The sequence below is a fragment of the Glycine max genome, chromosome 16 (assembly GCF_000004515.6).
Source record: "Glycine max cultivar Williams 82 chromosome 16, Glycine_max_v4.0, whole genome shotgun sequence".
Taxonomy (NCBI): domain Eukaryota; kingdom Viridiplantae; phylum Streptophyta; class Magnoliopsida; order Fabales; family Fabaceae; genus Glycine; species Glycine max.
The window spans coordinates 36,547,578-36,570,706 of record NC_038252.2 but is presented as its reverse complement, the minus strand read 5'-3'; the positions used below and the strand labels follow the sequence as shown (position 1 = coordinate 36,570,706).

At 32.3% G+C, this 23,129-nt stretch overlaps 4 protein-coding genes across 4 annotated transcripts; 1 reads left to right on the top strand and 3 right to left on the bottom strand.

The window, feature by feature from the left end:
• Window positions 1-2,934: 2,934 nt before the first annotated feature.
• On the bottom strand, window positions 2,935-4,683 carry LOC100796297 (putative cysteine-rich receptor-like protein kinase 9). The gene has a single exon (XM_041010626.1). The coding sequence runs from the start codon at window positions 4,143-4,145 to the stop codon at window positions 3,216-3,218; it is 930 nt and encodes a 309-aa protein (XP_040866560.1). The 5' UTR covers window positions 4,146-4,683; the 3' UTR covers window positions 2,935-3,215.
• A 2,003-nt stretch (window positions 4,684-6,686) lies between these two features.
• On the top strand, window positions 6,687-8,089 carry LOC100781972 (embryo-specific protein ATS3B). The gene is made up of 3 exons (XM_003548188.5): window positions 6,687-6,834; window positions 6,970-7,083; window positions 7,708-8,089. The coding sequence occupies exons 1-3, from the start codon at window positions 6,712-6,714 to the stop codon at window positions 8,035-8,037; spliced, it is 567 nt and encodes a 188-aa protein (XP_003548236.1). The 5' UTR covers window positions 6,687-6,711; the 3' UTR covers window positions 8,038-8,089.
• A 397-nt stretch (window positions 8,090-8,486) lies between these two features.
• On the bottom strand, window positions 8,487-13,480 carry LOC100795776 (cysteine-rich receptor-like protein kinase 25). The gene is given in 7 exon segments (XM_026126005.2): window positions 8,487-8,866; window positions 9,003-9,156; window positions 9,257-9,494; window positions 9,646-9,856; window positions 9,926-10,047; window positions 10,147-10,284; window positions 11,934-13,480. Coding segments are annotated over 7 exon segments (2,682 nt in total). The 5' UTR covers window positions 13,468-13,480; the 3' UTR covers window positions 8,487-8,581.
• Window positions 13,481-17,355: 3,875 nt separating this feature from the next.
• Window positions 17,356-20,442, bottom strand: LOC100795237 (13-hydroxylupanine O-tigloyltransferase). The gene is made up of 2 exons (XM_003549087.3): window positions 19,996-20,442; window positions 17,356-18,393 (listed from the first exon to the last, which is right to left on the bottom strand). Exons 1-2 carry the CDS (start codon window positions 20,440-20,442, stop codon window positions 17,473-17,475), a joined length of 1,368 nt encoding a protein of 455 aa, XP_003549135.1. The 3' UTR covers window positions 17,356-17,472.
• Window positions 20,443-23,129: the final 2,687 nt, after the last annotated feature.

Sequence of the window (23,129 nt, the reverse complement as noted above, 5' to 3'; positions counted from 1 at the left end):
AATTAAAATAATTATTTGAGAGAAAATAAAAAGGGTATTTTATTTATTTGTTTGATAGAGAATAAAATAGAGTTTATCTTTATAAAATAATAAATAAATAGAGTAAACATAACTATAAATAGTGTTAGGTCAGTTTTCACACGGACACTGTTTCTTTTTTCCCTCATTCTCGTTTTTTCCCTTCTCCTCTCAAAACTCTTTCTTTTTTTCCGCAGCCCATCAAACCTGTGTCAGAAAAACGACGATCTCGGACTTATTCATCGTTGGATCGTCGTGAAATTTGAGCACCACGTTCGCAACACAATTCCAAGCATGTTCACCGTTGGGAATTTTGATATCATGTCTTAAGTGAGAGAAACACCCTTCGCATTGTAGCCTTTTTCTTTCCCGTAGAAACCCAGAGCTGTCTTGGTAAAACTACGATCCCGGTTTCGTTAACCATTGGATCATTGTGAAATTTGGATATGTTGTTCGAAATTAAATTTCGCACGCTTTGACCGTTGGGATTTGTGAGATGATGTTCGTGGACAGAGAAAAAGGAATCGCATGAAGATAGTCCAAATGGAGGCTTCAATCCCTTTTACGTTTCTCTGACGTTTGGGAACCCTATCGGAGCAGCAGTCGGAGGAGAAACTGGAGGAATCTTAGGAAACCGCTGGAGATGTTGTTATCGCTGTCGGAAGACACGTGAGTCCGCTTAGAGATAAGGGATGAGTTATTCACAATTGAGGATTAGTGAGAACATGTGTAGGGATCCTTAGAGGATTAAATTTGGGTTTTATTTTGGAATGTTTTTTTAAATTACAATTTTTCCTTTATGATTATAAATAAAATATTGATGTCCTAATGAAGATTGCTTGATAAATTGTGCTCTTGATATTTGTATGTTTCGACCTATGATTTTGATATAATTGTGTAATATTATTTGAGGGGTTTTAGTCCTCATGTTGTGATGGTCTTTTATATAAATTGTTATATTGAGAATAAGAAATGATGATTCAAATTGTGAGTATGTGATGAATTGTAGAATAACATGTTGCTTTGAGATTATAATATTGTTATTGAGATTGAGTATAAGTGTAAAGTTGAACATGTGTTAATTTGTGAGATACGTGTAAACATGTGATAGTGGATTGTCACACTATGAGAAGTGAAATTGTGAATGAGTTCTAGTTGTGGATAAGTGTGTAATTAACACTTGATGTGAAATTACTTGTGTTGTAAGCTATGAATTGTAGAATAACCCGACCAGTGTTATCTTGAGAAAAGCGTTGATACGCAGTGTTAAAGAGAAAATGTAGGTTTTCTATTTAGGAACCAGTGTTAAATCGTAGCGCAATTGTGTTGAACGTGTTTAAGACACGAGTGTAAGGTCGTGGGTATTGTATAATTCATGAGCAGTGTCTGCATGCAAAAATTATTTTAGGGGTTGGACCTGAATCAGGAGGGAGAGGCCCTGACAGACTCCTTTAAGCCTATGCTGATCTCATATGGTTGGAGCATTCTCGCAAAACATCGTGACCCTGACTGGTCTCCCTATGATCTTACTTAGTGAGAGTCACCTGACAAACTTATTGTGTGGTGTGTCTTGTTATGTACTCCTAAGTGCGCCAGGGTGGTTTTTCACTGACATGGTACCACATTGCATATAGGATTGAGTCTTAGCATAACTGTTGCATATGCTTGCTAATTGATGTGTTATTATATCTTGATCAGAGTGTGAGATTCTTGTGTAATGTGATTGATGATTGAAAAGTGAATTTTGAATGACGAAGTGATGAAGTTACGTGAGCTATGTTTAAACAAGTGGTATCTCATTTATATAACATGTATATTTAATTGTCTTGTTTCTCTATTAGCTAGGAATGTGATAACTCACTCCCTGTGTGTGGTTGTGTTTGGATCCTGTGATGATCTTGAACTTGTGTCTGGGAGAGCAGAAAATAGGTGGATGACTATGAAGAATCTCATGCTAGAGGACACGGGAACACAACGCTCTGATAGGATGTGACATTAGGATATATATTCTATATTAATTGTATGAAGCTTAGACGACCTTGTTGAGTCGAGAATACTTTATTATTTATTTGGACAAGTTTGAATATGATGTAAAAGAAAAATGAATGTGAACCTTTTTCCCCTTTGAAAGACTTGTAAAAAAAATGTTTTAAAAATACTTTTAATTAATATTGAATTTTTTATTCCTTATTAGTATATATGTGAGGGGTAGAGGGTGTCACATCTTCAAACTCAATGGTAAATGACTAGAAAAACAAGTCATGTATAGAAAGCCTTCCCTGGATTCCTCTAAGTTTTTGAGGTTCAAATAGATGCTCTTAAATCACATAGCAAGATTGCAAATACAACTCTTATTTTTCCAACCAATGACCCTTGAACTTTGTATATACACTTCAACTTCCACTTTGATCTTTTATTCTATCTTTGATACGCAATTGTCCATTATCGTTGCCTTTGTGTTGTTCTTCTTGGAGATGTAATATTGTAGATCGATTCTAGGGATGTTTTTTTGGAATAGAATGAAAGAAGAAGAGGAAAGCAGGTGAACGTTGTAAAAGAAATGTTGTAAAGATGGTTGCTATGACTAGTTTTCCATGTGTGGGCTAACACAAGAGCCACCAGGATATCATTAGTTGACTGGGGTTGACACTTGTACTAACTTCTTTTAGGGTTACACTTAAACTAACTAGATGGATGATTTTAAATTTTAATAATTTCACAAACTAAGTTCATGGATCTGACTTATCTGCCGTCTCTTTATAAGTTGTCTCTATGCTGATTATTCAAAACAATATTATATAACTGTTGCGTTAATATTTAATTCTGAACCCATTTTATGAAAATCATGAAAACCATATTGTTTTGAAGAAATAATACATGACAGTTTGAAAAAAGACAGCAGAATTAAGTCGTAAGTTCACAATGTCTGATAATTCTAGGAACTAAAACAGTGATATGCTATGATTGTAATACAAGTGTAGTGGCAGAAAGCAAATTTCTATCTCCCGGAAATTAACCAAAAAAGACTACTACTAAAACTAAAGAGACCAAGAAAAATAAGATAAACAAATATTACTGGTCAACTTTCCTGGTGTAGAAGGATTACCCGGCATTGGCGATTCACTACCCCTGTAAAATTGGAAGAATTCAAACCTGAGATTGCAGCTCGGATATAGAACTCTTCCCCCTACGCTTCCCTAGCGGAACCATGGAATATTTCTATTTATATCTTCCAGACATTTCTGACAATCATCACTAGACAAATCCTGCGTGCATTGAGCAAGAGTATACAGAGTTTGAAAATCAGTCAATTTTAATGATTTGGTTGCATATCTCTCAGTGTTATTCCCTGCCTCTTCCGCCAGCTTAACTATGGTATTTGATATTGTATAATTGAAGAAGTCTTGCTCAGGGATGGGGCCGGTGGAGGGAATGGTAACGCTCAGAATGTCAGTTTTTGGACTTTCTTCCAACTCCGAGAAGAAATTCCAATTGGAATATCGAAGCATGCAGTGGCTGTACCAAATGATTCCCTCTTGAACTGAATTGCAAACTGAGGATATTCGCTGGGTTGCGTTGAGGACGCATTGTTGGCAGAGTTGAGAGGGAAGATCGCCTCGGCACATGAAGAGGCCATACACAGTTTGCTCTACGTTGTCCTCGTAGTATTTCTTCCCATTTGTGGCATTGGAAGACAAGTAAAAGAGAAGGGTCTTGAGATACATTTGGAAAGTGGTGTCAACAGTTACATTGGTTGGGCAACTGTGGTTTAGATAAGTTGGATCTTCTGAAATTTGTGAATCTGCATCAGGATAATTTGTTGCAGGAACCCACGCTGGTGGTTTAGTTCTTTTTGTGGAGCGGTAGAAAGGGTACAAATCATACCTAACATTACAACTGGGATATAGAACTCTCGCTCCCTGCTGTCCTTCACAGAACAATGGAAGGTTTCCTATCACTTTACTGAGACAGCTTCTGCAATCAAGGGGTGACAAATCTGGAGTGCACTGAGCTAGACAATAAAGGTTCTGAAATTCAGATATGGTTGTTTGCCTTGTGGCAAACTTCTTGTCATCCTTAGCAGCTTCATCTGCAGTTTTGTTTATTGTAGAAAACATTAAACGCATGAAACTTTCCTGGTTTGAGATATTTGCAGTGTTCAACAGGGCAAATCTAGGTGTAGTGTCCACGGTGGAGAAGAAGGATCGGTTGAAATAACGAACCGTGCACTCATCGTACCAAATCACAGGTTGAATGGACAGTGAGCACTGTGAGCGTAGTTACTGGGTTGCATTTTGGACGCATTGTTGACAAAGCCGAGGAGGAACGTCACCCCTGCACATGAAGAGTCCAAAGACAGAGTCTGTGGGGTTTTGTGAAGGGACTGTGGTGTTGTAGAATCCGTTGTCGCCGGGGGCGTTTGATGACAAGGAAGAGAGGAGGGTCCTGACGTTAAATTGGAAGGCACTGTTAGCGATAGAGTTGTCAACGTTGCAGGCATGGGATAAATAGAAAGGGGTGGAGCTTTGATCCTGTGGCTCAGTAGTTGCAAAATTGAGGAAGCCAAGAAGGATGAAGAGGAAGAGAATCTTGTGGGAAGCCATGGATGCTATTGGTTTATGGTTTGTAAACAACTCCATCTTCGTTTCCTTTATGATGGTATAGTATAAAAACGTCTTGCTCGGTTTGAAAAGTAAGTCAATGATTATGCAAGTCAAGAGAAAACAAGTGATAAGGAAAATAATGAACGGATGAGAAAGTTTGGCATCCAATAGTGTCTTTGAATCAATGGGTTACTATTCAGTATCAATTAATTCCTTTGCATCAATTGAGTGTTTGGTAATGAAATGGATCGGAGCAGGAATGCTTCGTTGAAATTACGCACCCAAGTTAATAGGTTTCCTACAAATAAATTAACATCATAGAGACCTTGTTGAAACATAAACAAGTTTTTTATTTTACTAAAAAAGAGTATTTTTAAAAAGTTTGAAGATTAATTGTATAATAAATTACAATATTTAGAGACTAATTTATCATTAAATTATTCACAAGATTAATCTGTCATATTTTTTACACATCCAAAAAATAAATTTGATTTTTTTTATTTTTTAGGGATTAATGACACCAAAATGAGTACTTAGCCTACCTCAAACATTAAAAGACACTGGAAAAATAAGATATTACCTGAAGAGTGACATGTAACCACTGTAAATAAAAAAATAACAAATAGTTAATTTAACAAAAAATAATACTATGTGAAGAAGTAAGAAATTAAACGATAAGGAATAATATTGTTTCAAATTTACTATGTTCCACTAATTCTATTCGTACTCTCTTGCTTTTAATTTATTTAATAATTCTAGTCAAATCAAAATCTCAAATTTTTGAAATCATATTTTTATCAAATAAAATATTATTAGATTTGAGATGAAGATGTATGACTTTAAATTATGATAATTTATGTAAATAATGAATTCTTTTAACAATTTTTCCTATAATGTTATAATATATTATAATATTTAAACTAGTTTAACAATTTTGCTCATTGAAATCTGCATGTTTAAATGAGAAATGTAAGTGAAAATGTTTCGAAATCCATTAGTTTTATTCAATTAAATATATATGTGCCAGCTGCAATGCATGAATCAAAACCAAATAACATGTTTAAGGGTGATAAATGTCAAAACAAATAAAAGGTAGTTAAGACTTGTTTGACACATATTGATAAATAAGTATCTTTTTTAATCTTTTACACAAAAACCAAATAAAACTTCATTCTTGAAACTCATTTGCACCTTGCTTTGAGCTTTTTGATAGTCTTTTTACTACTATTTGTTGTCCATCCAGAAGAATGCCCTGACAGTTAAATCATTATTTATGTGAAAAATAAGGGCACAAAATTAGTATATACTACATTTTCTCACCTTGTATACTTCTCCAAATCCACCTTTCCCTATCCTATTTTCATTTGAAAAGTAGTTCGTTGCTGCTTCAATTACAACCAAATTGAATTGCAAGGGCTCTAAAGTGACACTTTCATGACCAACTGAATTTAATATATATGATTGAATTCGGAAAAAAAGTAGTTGTTAAAGATCTTCAAACTAAAAAGGCAATGGTTTAACATGCTATTCGTTAACAATACATACAGTTTTCTCTAAGAATAGTCCTAGGCACTTTCCCTTGCTTTTCTTTTCAGAAAACAGTAGCCAATGAAGAAGAGTGACACCGAAACAATTGTGGGTTCAATAATAAAGATCATTCGCAGTTGGTCTTTTCTTTTTTCTGCAAAACAATCAACGAATGTTTCTCACATGGATAATAGTAGAGTAATCATGAGAAGTCACAATGTGTTCGTAATAACATGAGAAATGGCTTATTTCTACCAATTGGTATTGTACACGTTCTAGTCCATGTTATTTGGGCATTAGCGAGTGGATGTTTTGACCAGGAAAATGGTTGCGCTCAATAATCAAACAAAATTAGGTTTCTTCATTCGACGACGTTTTTCCTTTTGCCGTCTATACGGTGCGGTGAAGAATATAAATACCATAGTGGTGACTAGTCAGTGTTTTGCAAAGCAGAACAAAGAGTCGTTGAACTTTGACTACATTTTTCAGAGTTCAAATTACTCTTCTCTTTTGAGTTTTAATTTTGGGGGACGGGGGTTTAAGTTTCTGAGAGAAAAAAAAAATGATAAAGCTTGTTCTTTTTTTGTTCTGCTTTGCCTCTGCACTGACCCTTTCAGTATCGGAGTCCAAATCTGCTTCTGTGCATCCTCATGCAGCTGAATCTTTCTCTGTTGAATATATTCAGGTACTAAAATTCTGATTTTTTTTAAAAAATAAATTAAACCCTTTTTTCTATTTTATTTTGGTGTTGTTTTATATATATGCATAATATGAAGGCTAAATATATAATGTTTTGTTTTGTTATTTGTGTGTTTAAAAGATGAAGACTGCAGCGAACTGTTCTTACCTGGTAGTTATATCTACAAGTTGTTCATCGCCCAAGTTCACTGCGGATAAGATCGGTATTACGTTTGGGGATTCTTATGGCAACCAGGTTTTGCATTTTTTCCTTCAATCAATCTCATTATTTATTGTGGAGTGTATTTAACGGGTTCAAGATTTGATTTTGAAGGAAATATTGATGAATCTCTTGTTTCTCAAAAGAGTTATAAACTGTTACAATATATGATAATATATTGTGATTTAGTATAGTTGTTATATTTTGATTATGTAGCGGGAAATATCAAGTTTCATGGTTATCATATCAATAGTTTATTTGTAACTACTTAATATCTTTATGAAAATGTCTTTAAAAAAATATCTTTATGAAAAGATAGTCACTTTGGAATGTTTCTGTGATTGAATACATTTTTGAATTTGACTTTTTTTTGGGGGATTTGACTAAAACACTAATAAATAGCTTGATGACTTAAAACCCAAGTTTGTAAATTGCACATGCAAAGAGCACTTTTGAAAGTGAAATGTGAATTAGGAAGAGCCGATTTATTGATTTAGCTTATTTAAAAACAAAAGTGGTCGTTTATGCTAGCCAACTTGATGATTGAGCTCTTAAAAACACACTAGTATTTTTCTACATATACTGGTTAAGGAAGCTTAATTATGGAGCAACTTGAAACTTTATTTTGTTTATGTTTTCAATATTACTATTATTTATCAGGTATATGAACCAAGACTGGATGATCCAATTTCAAGAACATTTGAGCAGTGTTCTTCAGATACATTTCAGATAGATGGTGCATGTGCATCTCCAATTTGCTATGTGTACCTATATAGATCTGGGGCAGAGGAAGGTTGGGAGCCTGAGAGTGTGAAAATCTATGGCTACAACTCAGAGCCTACTACTTTCGATTTCAATACCTCCATCCCCAATGGCACGTGGTATGGTTATAATCTGTGCGAGACTCCTTCTTCTTCTTCACACCAACTATTCCCTCAGAAATGGCTCATGAGTTTGGTTCTAGGCTTTGTTCTTAGTTTTTTGCTGTAATAATGTTATGCACTCAACTTAATCACCCATGGCAATACACCTTTTGCATATAGCCGTGACTTGGGTTTTATGCTTTCTGGGACTTATGTTAAATTTAAGTTAATGAAAGGAGAAATTCTAGTAATATATTCTAATGCATTTCTTAATTTTAGAGAAAATGGTATATGTATTTATAGTATAATCATTATCATCTAATAATTAATTATTAACAATAAGTTTGATGACTTTTATAATAAAATTTAATAATTGTGTATTGTTAATTAATCAATTAAAAATTATTGTTAGAACGATGTGTAAGAAAACTAAAAGTCATAGGAAATATTTTCATCAAATTTGCATCTTGGTATGTTCAACAGTAATAGTTATAGGTCACAAAGAATAAAGATATTTCAGACCGTGACCAACTGATCCTTGCCATGAAAATTGGAATCATACTGACATTATATATATCCATTATATTAAAGCTCTTCAAGTTTGATACAACAATTAAGACTAATACTCATTACTAGATCTAAACAACAACACTTAAAGGGAAAATAATTTACTATCGAGGAAGAAATTGACTTATAGACATTTCATTAATAGACAATGCTTTATGATCCTTTCTACCATGTAAGAAAAGGGCAGGTTCTTGAGGACTTGGCAATTCAATTAAATGACTTCTAAGATATGAAACAATTTCAGCCATTGTGGGTCTGTCATCAGGATTTTCTTGAACACATAATAAACCAATTTGAATGCATTTAATAGCTTCAATTTCAGAATAATTTTCATTAATACTTGCGTCTAGTATGCTTAACGGTTTTTGATCCCTCCATTGTCTCCAAACCTGTAACAATTTGTCAAATTAAAAATTCAAGTTTGTACACGTCTTTGCAATTAAATCAATTTGATTTACCATTGAAAATGAAACATATGAGCAATAATGCACAGAAACCAAATAGTTAGAAGATTATCATACTCACACAACTCAGGAGGCCCTTAGCAACACGATGTGGTTCATATAAGCCTGAATTCTTTTTTCCTGAAATAATCTCTAGAACCATCACTCCAAAACTAAAAACATCTTATTTTTCTGAAAATTGTCCAAGCATTGCATATTCTGGAGACATATAACCACTGTAAAACACAATAAAAATAATGTTCATTTAGACAAAATAAACTATGTGAAGAAGCAAGAAATGTTAAAGGATAAGGAATAATATTATGTAAAACTTACTATGTTCCAACAATTCTATTTGTATTTCCTTGGTCTTGATTTATTTCAACAATTTTAGCCAAACCAAAATCTAAAATTTTTGGAATCATATTTTCATCTAATAAAACATTACTAGGTTTGAGATCACGATGTATAATTTTGAGTCGAGATAATTCATGTAAGTAATGAATTCCTTGAACAATTCTTCCTATAATGTTGTAGCGTTCAAACCAACTTAATATCTTTGCTCGTTGAGGATCTGCTTGTTTAACATTGAGAAATGTGAGTGTGAGATGTTTTTTTTTAATTTAATCATTAAGTTGAATTAAATAATATATATATATATATATATATATATATATATATAAACATTAAGTAATTAAAGAGTTTAAGGGTGGCAAGTGTCAAACCAAATAAAAAATAGTCAAGACTCTTGTTTGGCACATATTCATAGATAAGTATTTTTTCATGTTCTTCAAGACAAAATCCGATGAATGTCACAAGATTTCTGTGTTGAAGTTTGGCTATTAATAAAACTTCATTCTTAAACTCTTTTGCGCCTTGCTTAGAACTTTTTGAGAGTCTTTTTACAGCTATTTGTCGTCCATCAGAAAGATTGCCCTGGAAATCAAACCATTATTTATGTGAAAAACAAGAACAAAAAAGCAAGTATATGCCACATTTTCTCACCTTGTAAACTTCTCCAAACCCGCCTTTGCCGATCCTATTATCATTTGAAAAGTTGCTGGTTGCTGCTTCAATTACAGCCAAATTATATTGCAATGGCTCTAAAGTGACACCTTCAGGACCAACTGAATCAAATATATATAAGAATTTTAATTAAGTTTATAAATACCTTGAAACTTAAAAAAGGCATAGGTTTAACGTGTTTTTTTTTCAATAATACTTACAATTTTCTTCAAGCTTAGACTTATTACTCTTTCTTGCTTTTCTCTTTACCAAATAATAGCCAAGAAAGAAGAGCGTCACAGAAACAATTGTGGGTACAATAATGAAAATTTTTGTTCGCAATCGGACTTTTCTTTTTTCTGCAAAACAGTCAACATATTGCTCACATATAGTAGTATACAATAGGCAACTTCATAATATGAGAAGTACTAGTGGTTTGCTTCCTCCAAATAGTATGCCTCGTTCTAGTCCATGTTAAACTTTAGGAATTTGTAAGTAGATACTTTTGGCCAAGCTAATTAAGGGCGGTGCTAAATAATCAGTCATTGAACCATTCAAATTATATTTTAAGGTAGAATGACATACAGCATTGATTTGCTTGATCATTCTAAATTTTAATGTTATATTTATTTTGTAAATTAATGATCAAACTCATCATCAACATCCAATCAAAATAATCTACTTTTCCTCTTCCTTTTTTTTTTTTACCTTCTTCTTATCATATCAATAAAGATTGTGTCCAAATGGTTTATGCTAAATCACTTCAAATCATTTTAGAGTATTAGATTGATGCAAGAAGGACTTTAAATTAACAATGCTAATCTCAACTTAAAACACATAAAAGATAGAAAAAAAATCTACATGAATAAAAGATGTGGTTAGATTAATAAAATTTATTCATAAAAAGAATTTGTGAATATAAATTAACAATGGATCATGAAGAACCATACAAATGAACTTGACATTATACTTTAACTCAAAACTTTAATACTTAAATTTATGAATATTTTTTTTTATATAGTGTTCTAACTTTTCTATTTCTACTCTGACGTGACACTTTATCTTACATTTATACTCTAACATACACTCTATTAGTCCTGATATAGTTATATATGATTCATATTTGTTGATATAAAGTATAAAACAAAAAAAAGGCATAAGTGGAAGTTGAGTGCATCTTCAAACTCAATGGTAAATGGCTAGAAAAACAAGTCATGTATAGAAAGCCTTCCCTGGATTCCTCTAAGTTTTTGAGATTCAAATATAGATGCTCTTAAATCACATAGCAAGATTGCAAACACAACTTTTATTTTTCCAACAAATGACCCTTGAACTTTGTATATACACTTCAACTTCCACTTTGATCTTTTATTCTATCTTTGATACGCAATTGTCCATTATCATTGCCTTTGTGTTGTTCGATCTTCTTGGAGATGTGATATTGTAGATCGATTCTAGGGATGTTTTTTTGGAATAGAATGAAAGAAGAAGAGGGAAGCAGGTGATCGTTGTAAAAGAAACGTTGTAAAGATGGTTGCTATGACTAGTTTTCCATGGGTGGGCTAACACAAGAGCCACCAGGATACCATTAGTTGACTGGGGTTGACACTTGAACTAACTTCGTTTTTTGTTACACTTAAACTAACTAGATCAATGATTTTAAATTTTAATAATAAGTTTATAAATTTGGTTTATTTGTTGTTTCTTTTCTAGCTGTTCATGTGCGCAATTTATTCAAAATGACATCCCATAAAAATTATATTAATATTTAATGGTGAATCTATTTCAGAAAAAATGATGTCGTTTCAAAAAGATAGCACATGTCAGCTTGAAAAGTAGCAATAGGGAAACCAAGTCGTAACTAAAACAGTGATATGCTATGATTGTACTACAAGTGTAGTGGCAGAAAGCAAATTTCTATCTCCCGGAAATTAACCAAAAAGGACTACTACTTAAACTAAAGAGACTAAGGAAAATAAGATAAACAAATATTACTTGTCAACTTTACCTTGAAGGCCTGGTGTAGAAGGATTACCCGCCATTGGCGACGGAGTTTCTTCACCTCTACCCCTGTAAAATGGGAACAATTCAAACCTGAGATTGCAGCTCGGATATAGAACTCTTCCCCCTACGCTTCCCAAGCGGAACCATGGAATTTTTCCATTTATATCTTTCAGACAGGTCCGACAACCCTCACTAGACAAATCCTGCGTGCATTGAACAAGAGTATACAGAGTTTGCGAACCAGTCAATTTTAATGATTTGGTAACGTATTTGTCAGCGGCATCCCCTGCGTCTTTGGCCAGCTTAACTATGGTATCTGATAATGTAAAAGTGAAGTAGTCTTGCCCGGGGATGATGCTGGTGGAGGAACTGGTAAGATTCAGCATGTCAAAATTTGGACTTTCTTCCACTTCTGAGAAGAAATTCCGATTGGAATATCGAAGCATGCAGTGGCTGTACCAAATGATTCCCTCTTGAAGTGAATTGCAAACTGAGGATATTCGGTGGGTTGCGTTGAGGACGCATTGTTGGCAGAGTTGAGAGGGAAGATCGCCTCGGCACATGAAGAGGCCATACACAGTTTCTACGTTGTCCTTGTAATATTTCTTCCCATTTGTGGCATTGGAAGCTAAGTAAGAGAGAAGGTTACTGAGATAAATTTGGAAAGTGCTGTCAGCAGTTACATTGGTTGGGCAACTGTGGTTTAGATAAGTTGGATCTTCTGAAATTTGTGAATCCTGATCGGGAAAATTTGTTGCAGGAACCCACGCTGGTGGTATAGTTGTATTTGTGGAGCGGTAGAAAGGGTACAATTCATACCTAATATTACAACTGGGGTATAGAACACTCGCTCCCTGCTTTCCTTCACAGCACCATGAAAGGTCTCCTATAACTTTACTGAGACAGCTTCTGCAATCAAGGAGTGACAAATCTGGAGTGCACTGAGCAAGACAATAAAGGCTCTGAAATTCAGATATGGTTTTTTGCCTCGTGGCAAACTTCTTGTCATCCGCAGCAGCATCATCTGCAGTTATGTTCATTACAGAAAACATTGAACGCATGAAACTTTCCTGGTTTGAGATATTTGTAGCGTTCGTGAAGGCAAGTGCAGGCCTAGTGTCCACGGTGGAGAAGAAGGAGCGGTTGGAATAACGAACCGTGCACTCATCGTACCAAATCACAGGTTCAATGGACAGTGAGCACTGTGAGCGTAGTATATGGGTTGCATATTGGACGCATTGTTGACAAAGCTGAGGAGGAACGTCACCCCTGCACATGAAGAGTCCAAAGACAGAGTCAGAAGGGTTTAGTGCAGGGACTGTGGTGTTGTAGAATCCGTTGTCGCCGGGGGCGTTTGTTGATAAGGAAGAGAGGAGGGTCCTAACGTTTATTTGGAAGGCACTGCTAGCGATAGAGTTGCCAACGTAGCAGGCATGGGATAACTCGACAGGGGTGGAGCTTTGATCCTGTGCCTCAGTAGTTGCAAAATTGAGGAAGCTAAGAAGGATGAAGAGGAAGAGAATCTTGAAGGAAGCCATGGATGCTATTGGTTTATGGTTTGTAATTTGTAAACAACTCGATCTTCGTTTCCTTTATAATGGTATAGTATAAAGACGTCTTGTTCGGTTTGAAAAGTAGGTCAATGATTATGCAAGTCAAGAGAAAACAAGTGATAACTGATAAGGAGAATAATGAACCGATGAGAAAGTTTGGCATCCAATAGTCTCTTTGAATTAATGGGTTACTATACAGTATCAATTAATTCCTTTGCATCAATTGAGTGTTTGCTAATGAAATGGATCGGTGCAGGGATGCTTCGTTGAAATTGGCTACCCAAATTAATAGGTTTCCCACAAAAACATCATAGAGACCTTGTTGTTGAAACATATAAACAAATTTTAATTTTACTAAAAAAATATTTTAAAAAAAGTTTGAGGATTAATTTGATGATAAATGTAATTTATCATTAAATTATTCCTAAGATTAATTTATCGTATTTTTTACACATCTATAAAAAATTGATTTTTTATTTTATTTTTTAAGAATTAATGACACCAAAATGAGTATTTAGCCTACCCCAAACATTAAAAGACACTAGGAAAATAAGATATTACCTGATGATCAGTGACATGTAACCACTGTAAATAAAATAATAATAAATAGTTAATTTAACAGAAAAAAAATATTATGTGAAGAAGCAAGAAATTAAATGATAAGGAATATGTTGTTTTATGTTCTGATAATTTTATTTGTACTCTATTGGTTTTGATTTATTTCAATAAGTCTAGTCAAATCAAAATCTCATATTTTTGGAATTATATTTTTATTCAGTAAAATATTATTAGGTTTGAGATCATAATTTATGATTTTAAATCATGATAATTTATGCAAATAATGAATTTTTCTAACAATTTTCCTATAATATTATAATGTTATAATGTTGCAACGTTTAAACTAGTTTAACACAATTTTGCTCATTGAAAATCTGCATGTTTAAATGAGAAATGCAAGTGAAAATGTTTTGAAATTCATTAGTTTTGTTCAATTAAATTTATGTTATGTGTAATGCATGAATCAAAATCAAATAACGTGTTTAAGGGTGACAAATGTGACATCAAATAAAAGGAAGTCAAAGTTCTTATTTGACACATATTCGTAAATATATTTTTTTTTTGGAAGGCACTGCTAGCGATACAGTTGCCAACGTAGCAGGCACGGGCTAAATGGACAAGGGTGGAGCTTTCATCCTGTGCCTCAGTAGTTGCTAAATTGAGGAAGCTAAGAAGGATGAAGAGGAAGAGAATCTTGTAGGAAGCCATGGATGCTATTGGTTTATGGTTTGTAAACAACTCCATCTTCGTTTCCTTTATGATGGTATAGTATAAAGACGTCTTGCTCGGTTTGAAAAGTAAGTCAATGATTATGCAAGTCAAGAGAAAACAAGTGATAAGGAAAATAATGAACGCATGAGAAAGTTTGGCATTCAATAGTCTCTTTGAATTAATGGGCTACTATTCAGTATCAATTAATTCCTTTGCATTAATTGAGTGTTTGCTAATGAAATGGATCGGAGCAGGGATTCTTCGTTGAAATTACGCACCCAAGTTAATAGGTTTCCCACAAATAAATTAACATCATAGAGAGTAGGGGTGACTAAGTGGGTTGGTCCGCCCTGCGTAAGGTCCGTTTGTATAAGCTCGTATTGGCAACGGATTGGGTCAGTCCGCCCCACTTTTTACATGGACCAAATAAATTGGTCCGCCTCCACCCCGCAGACCCACGGGTCAAAAGGGCCAGTCCGTAGACCTAATTTTAAAAGAATTTCAATTTTAATAAAAATATAATACAATAAAATTAAGTTCAATACAAATGTAAATAAAATCTCAATAATTAGTCAATTACATCAATAAAATAAATAATGTCTTAACAAAAGAAAATCCAAACAATAAATCTAAAATATGAAATTTAAACATCTCCAACAATTAGACATGGCAAGAAAACCCGTACCCGTGGGTACCCGTCCGAATCCGTCCCGACTTTGACGGGTAATACCCGAGTTGACCGGGTATGGGTACGGGTTCGGGTTTTCCCCGATAACCAAAAGTCGGGTACGGGTACGGGTATGGGATTACTAGACCCGTCCCGACCCCGAACCCGAACCCGCCCCGCCACTTAAAATCTTTAGAATTTTTGGCATAATTTAATCAAAAGACATATAATTTTTATTACTAGTTAATTTTATTTTAAAACTTTTACATAATTTAATATTATTTTCTTAACTATTTATGTAGACACACGTGTTATAATAAATTTATTGATATATAAGTAGTTAAAAATAAATGTTTAACAATCAATTTATTTTTTTCTAAAATCAAATTTTTAATATTTTTTTACAAAAAAAAATATTTTTCTAAATGGTGTGTGGAACGGGGTTGGGGATACCCGATACCCGACGGGTACGGGGATGAGACAATAAACTCAAACCCATCGGGTATCGGGTACGGGTATGGGGATATGTCGAGGAGTCGGGGTAAGGGATTGGGAAGACAATACCTGTACCCGACCCGCCCCATTGTCATGTCTACCAACAATTCCATATTTGAAGTAGCTTTAAGTCTTCTCCATATTTGATGTGAGTTATTTTTTATAATAAAAATATATTGAAATATCTTTAAAAATATTTATTTAACAATTATTTTTAGCATAAATGATAAGAATTGATATTTTTATTATTTATGATTTGTAGATATGAAAATGATAAATTAAAAGAGAAAAAGATCGAGAAAATATAAAAAGGAAGATTTTTAGCATGTTATCACTTATCTTTTTTATCTTAATCTTTTATTTCTATTATCTTTTATGTATCTTATCTTATCTTTTTTTATCTTTATCATCTTTTAATTTAAATCTTTCATTTTTATCTTTAAATCTTTATCTTATCTAATATATTTCTTTATCTGTTATTTTAAAAGAAAAGTTTAAAGTAAAAAAGAAAAAATCAAACCTAGTTAATTGGATCAAGGTCAAATAAATTAAACCTAATGCGGGCTGTTGGCAATCTGCGAACCCCGCGGGCCAAACCTGCATAGTCCGCGGGTTAGGTGGGGGACCCAAAAATATGACCTAACTATGGATCGTTTAAAAAAATTGGTCCGTAACCCGCGCAGACCACGGGCCCCGCAGGCCAGTACATGGACCTGGACCCGTTTACCCACCCCTAATAGAGACCTTGTTGTTGAAACATAAACAATTTTTTTATTTTACTAAAAAAAATATTTTAAAAAAAGTTTGAAGATTAATTTCATAATAAATTATATAATTTAAAGACTAATTTATCATTAAATTATTTATAAGAATAAGAATAATTTGTGGCATTTTTTACACATCCAAAAAATAAATTTGAATTTTTTATTTTTTTTTAGGAATTAATGACACCAAAATGAGTATTTAGCCTACCTCAAACATTAAAAGACAATGGGAAAATAAGATATTACCTCAAGAGTGACATGTAACCATTGTAAATAAGAAAAACAAATAGTTAATTTAACCAAAAATAATACTATGTGAAGAAGTAAGAAATTAAATGATAGGGAATAATATTATTTCAAATTTACTATGTTACAACAATTCTATTTGTACTCTATTGATTTTGATTTATTTCAATAATTCTAATCAAATCAAAATCTTAAATTTTTGGAATTATATTTTAATCTAATAAAATATTATTAGGTTTGAGACGATAATGTATGACTTTAAATCATATGATAATTCATTTAAATAATGAATTCTTCTAACAATTTTTCCTATAATATTATAATGTTGTAAGGTTTAAACTAGTTTAACAATTTTGCTAATGAAAGAGAATCAGACAACAGATAGACCCACTTTTATCAAGTTGCTATTTTTATTATTTACTACAGCATGCAAAATCAAAAACCGGTGAACCTAGGCACGCAGCACAAACATATTTTATACACTATCACAAATTAAAAGCGACAAGTTGACACTGACACCTTAGTTATCAATTATACATATATCCTTAATTAGAGACTGGACATTAACATTGGAATGTTATTCTTGATCATGAGAGTGTCATGCAACTCTTTCTCAAACCTCTCCATGGCATCTTCAGGAAGGCAAATTGGAATGACTCTGCCTCTCTCTCCTTTGGAGTTGGTGTAGGGCACATAGAAGCTCACCCCAGGAATATCACCAAGACCACCCTTAGCTACCCCAGAATACAAAGCCTTACCCCATCCAAGGTTAACATCTATTAACCCAGATTTTGTGAGATCAGATACCATAAAAGACCCTAACTTAGTAAAGCAAGGTCTTCCTTTGATAGCCATTAGGTCAGCCACAGAGTGCACATACTCCTCATCTGCTTCATCCTTTGCCTTCTTCACTAGCTCCACTGCATACCCTAAGGAGCGACCCAGAAGCTTCCCTACTGTGGTAACCGCCGCCGGAAACACGAAAGCGTTGCCGTAAAAACCATCAGGCAATGGAGGGTTGAACCTACAGTTTCCAAAGCGTGCATTAACAATGCACAACAAGCGAACCTCTTGATTAGGGTTTTGCCATTTTAGTGATGCGGTCCGGCAGCGCCAGAGGCATGCTGTGATGACTTCAAAGGAGGTGGATTTGGTGGCAAGGTGGTGGGGAAGAAGAGCACGGAGTGAAGCTATCTCTTTGGGGCCAAAGAAGAAGGAACGTTGATGGGGTATGAAGATGCTTCTTGAATCAGGTGGTAGTTGTTGGTATTCTTGATGGATGCATGTGATTCTTGGTGGTTCTCTTGCACATAGAATCTCCCTGTGCCAGCCAGGGAGAATAGAAGGCTTTGGTGCACCATGTGCTATCTCTGATAACGCCTTCAGAAATTGGCAAATTCCACTTCCATCACACATAGTATGATTCATTCGGAGTGCAAAGATGAAACCACCACACTTGAGACGTGTTACCTATATATATTTATATAAGCCAGTAGTTTAGCTATTAGCATTTGTATCGGAATCTAAAAAAGTGAGTGTTTAACACACTTTGGTTGCTTTATTTACTATTTCTTTTTTAAGGTAGTATTTGATTTGTTTGACAATGATAGTTGAGAGTGCTCTATGAAAGTCCTTAGAAAATTTGCTTTACTTGTTTTCTTAACAGACTTTCGTAAAAGATAAAAAGAAATAAAAAAATGTTAATTATAATTTTAAACGTTTTACAAATTTTGCTTATACTCTCTAAACAATTTTTTAAAGCAATTTTGATGCTTAATTTTTTTCTCTATTAATAATTTTAACTTATATTGTCAAATATCAAGTTAACTAATTATATAATAGTCAAGTTGATAAGTTAATTACTTGTCACATCAAGAAGTATAACATATTTTATTTTGTAAATTATATTTGTAATTTCTCATATATTTAGTCACTTGATGACCATAAACCATTTGATAAGAGATTAAAAATATATTTTATAAGGAAAAAAATAAATTATATATACTATGAGAATTTTTTATAAATTAACAAGTCATATCATGAGAAAAAAAATAGATAAAGAAATTAGGTGTTTGAAAAAATAGTGTTCAATTTTTCGGGGGAAGGGTTGTGTTAAAAGATTCGACATATTATTATAATAATATTACGATAACAAAAAATGATGTAACAAAATAAAGAGAATTTAAAATAGTTTATTACTTTTTGCTATTAGTCGTTGCGTATATTCTTTCTTTAATTAGGATTAAGTAAAAAAAATATTATTTATTAGTTGACAAAAATTATTGAACATTAAGACTTCTTTAATTTAATATAATTTTTGTTTAACAAAAATTAAATATATTAATGCATATATTTTAAACTATTAACAATAATTATTATAATAACATTTAATTTATTAATAATATCTACATATGACAGTGTTTTATATTAATGAAAATGTAATTAATGGTATACTATATAATATAATTAATATAAATGTTTTATATTGTCAATTAATTATAATATTTTATTGTGATGATAACATTATTTATTTTTGTAAAATAATATTTTGAAAATCACATTTAAAATAAATTTTAATTGGACAACCATATAAAAGTATTACACTATCAAATTAAAAAAACTTAATATAAATTCATAATATTTGTATTAATAAATTATTTTTTGTTAGTGAAAGACAATGTTAACTTAATGTTAATCCTTATTAATTTTTTTAAAATTATAGTGATTAGTTATTAGGAAACTTTTTTTGTAAAATTTTTAGTGTATAAAATAGTATTGTGACCATAGTTTCGTGAGAAATATGTTGACATTTGCACCTAAAATATGAATTTGAGGAATTTGTCCATGACTCATTTGCAAATTTAGCAAATGAGTTTGGCAGAATTTTATGATTTTCCTGATCATTACTTCTTCTTGTTTCAAATTAAAATTAATTTAAACCCTTTTGAGGTTTTTTTTTGTCTAAAAAATAGTAATAATTTTTTTAAAAAATTCTCTCAAGCATGTATGTTTTCTATTAATGATATGAAATGAAAATATATTTCAATGTATAAAATGCATGTCTAAGATAACCTGTATAAGCAGCAGTGGGGTGTCAATCATTCCATCTGAACCAGGAACATTGTAGAGGAGCTCATCAAAGCAAGGGAATGGAGGCATAAAATTATTACCAAACTGCTCAATTGTCACATCTGCATCAGCCTCAATGAACATGACACCTTCTCCATTACAATCCACCATTAGTTTGCCATCAGGACCCTCCCTAAGCCTTCCCGCGAAGGGATAGTAAAACACAAGTGTTTTGGATAGTGCTTCTCTAATGACTTCAACAGGGTCTTTCCCTTCCATTGAAGGCTGGTAAGGAAAGAATAGCACCAGTGGAAGTTGGTAACGAAGGCCATTTTGGTCATCTATGTCAGATAATAGCTTAACTTCATGGGGAGTGGGGTTGGCTGGGGCTACTAGCTCTGGTGGGTGCCTCCTCACTATAAACCCTAGAGATGAAGTTTGGAGAACCATTTTGTATGGGAAGGAATAAAAAAAGGAGAAAGAGTAGGTAGTGTATGAGCAATAGTTGAGTTTGGAGTTTGTATTTATAGTGGGAACAATGGACACGGACGCTGAAAGTGCAAGAAGTGCTTTTGCTGGGATTTATTTTTACATACAAAACAGAACCATGTATTTGACTTGTGATTTGATTATATATGCCTTTTTTTTTCTGGTGTCTCGATGAGAGAGTTTCAGTTTGTTTTTCCTTTTACGTTGAAAAGCTAATTAATTAACTAGCTCGATCGTGAGCACTATTATATATAATACTTAAATATTTGTGATTCCATATTATCCTTGCATCAACCGGTAAAGATTACTAAATAATCGGCCTGCCTATTATTTTATGTTATAGCAAGTTGATTATTGACAAGATTTATGTATATTAATTGTAAATAGGTTGCCCTTAAGTGTAATTTACACAAGGTGTACTGCATAGGCATAAGTAGTTTTTTTTTTTTTTTTTAAAGGTGCATAGGGATAAGTAGTTAAGAAGGTAAGGTATATACCTAGATAGGTAAAAGGATGTAATTAACATTGGTTTTAATTAAGAAGTTTATAGAAAAATAGGAAATGGGAAAACAATACTTCATTTTGGTTTGATAAATGGGTAGGTGAGACAAGTCTGAAGATTGCTTTAGGAGGCTATTTCAAACTTCAGCAAATAAGGATGCTAGGGTGACTGATACTATTATGGAGTCTTGGATGAATGGAGTTTGGGAATGGAAGTTAAGTTGGCAGAAATTTGAGTTATATAACCTTAAAAAGAACTAAGCAAAATTAAAATTGCACATTGAGCGTAAAATATGAAGTCTCAAGCTGAATTTGCAACTTAACATTTACACTTACATTTTTAAATCATGTTCACTCAGGTTCGATTCGACTCGTATAACGTTGTAAAAAAAATACGAATCCATAACAAAACATAATTACGCAAAATAATATACTGTTGTATGAGTATAAAGTACGCTACTAACATTATTAAGGAGAAGAGCCTAACTAGTGAAAGTAAAAGAATTCAATTTAATTAGTTGCTTCATCTACTACTTGGGTCCCATAAATCCTGTCAGTTAGTGATTTACACTTACACGCAAGAGACCATACATACTGGCAGCAAAATTTCTTTTGAGTACCGATAAACTTTCATAGGGTAAGTTTATAGCTAGAATGCTAGATACCCCATTATTTTACATCAAGATACAGGGTTGTGGGCTTTTTAAATTATGTGGTGGCAATTTTTTTTCAGAAATTATAAAATGGGTATTTTTTGAAAAATTATTGGATCAGGGATAAGTTGGGATTGACATGCACGATTTTATGATCAATGTCGATCGAATATCATTTTATGACTTCTGAAGGTATTTTCTTTATTTTTTTTAAAAAAGTTATTAATATTTTTATGACTTTCTCATAATATCAGTCATTTTTTTAAGAAATGGTTTAAATATTTATGACTTTAGTTTTTTTAGGTCAACTGTAAAGTTGTTAAACTCTTGTGACTTTAATTTTTTTCATTAATTGTAAAAGAAAGGCGTTACTTGATCCAGGACTACTTTGCTTTTTTTTTTAAATTTTTTTATTATTTTTCATCTATTTTTATAGTAGATTTGTTTCGTTTTTTTAAATATTTTTAAAATATATTTTATTTTAAAATTTTCTTTATAATTCTATTTTTAAAAGTGGAGAATTATATTTTTTATTTCTTATATTATCAATTATTATTTGTTCTTTAATTTATGTAAATAAAATACTTAAATTTTTTAATAGAACCATAAGGATAATAAATTCAAACAAAATAATGCCTTGCAGGTGAAATATTTTTAAAAATAAATTAATAGTGGAATGATACTCCACACCAAGTTCTTCTAGATATGTCTCATATGATCTTCTATCTTGTTGCACTTGATTTATTAGTGGTTATTATCATTTTTTTCTATAACCTCTTTTTCCTCTTGTTCTAGGATGAACATATGTACAATTGGAAAATATTTACAAAGTTTACCAACATGAATTATATTCCCTTGGAAGTGAAGAAAATTGGCCTTAATATTCAAGTCCAAATTTTATACATGATCCTTTGAAGCAATGAGATATATTAGGAAGATCATTCACTAGTCTTGTATGCAATGAGATAAACTAACCAATTCTAAATAAACTTAAGAAATACTCATTATATAGAATAATCGAATGTCATAATTGTCGTAATTATCTATTTAAGTAACTTAATATATAAAATTCTGTAAAATTTTCAATTTCATGTTTTGATTAATTTGTATTGTTGAACTTATATTTATATTTATGTATTGTGTTGTCATTTTCATTTTAACATGTTAATTTATTATTTAATAATTTTTGTGTTTAATATTAAAATAATTTATTGAATAAAAATTATGAAAACAATAAAAAATAAAAAACTAAAGTCATGGAATAACTTATGATTTTCTATGTAACATATTAAAAAAATACAATAAAAGTTATGGAATATGTTACGACTTCTTTATTAACATATTAAAAAATAAATTTAATACTAAAGTCATAAATCTAGACATGACTCTTTTAAAAATGGTCTGACACAAAAAGAAAGTTATAAAAACATTTACCCCTTCTTTTAGAGAAAATAAAAAAATAATAACTTCACAAGTTATAAATTAGTGATCGAC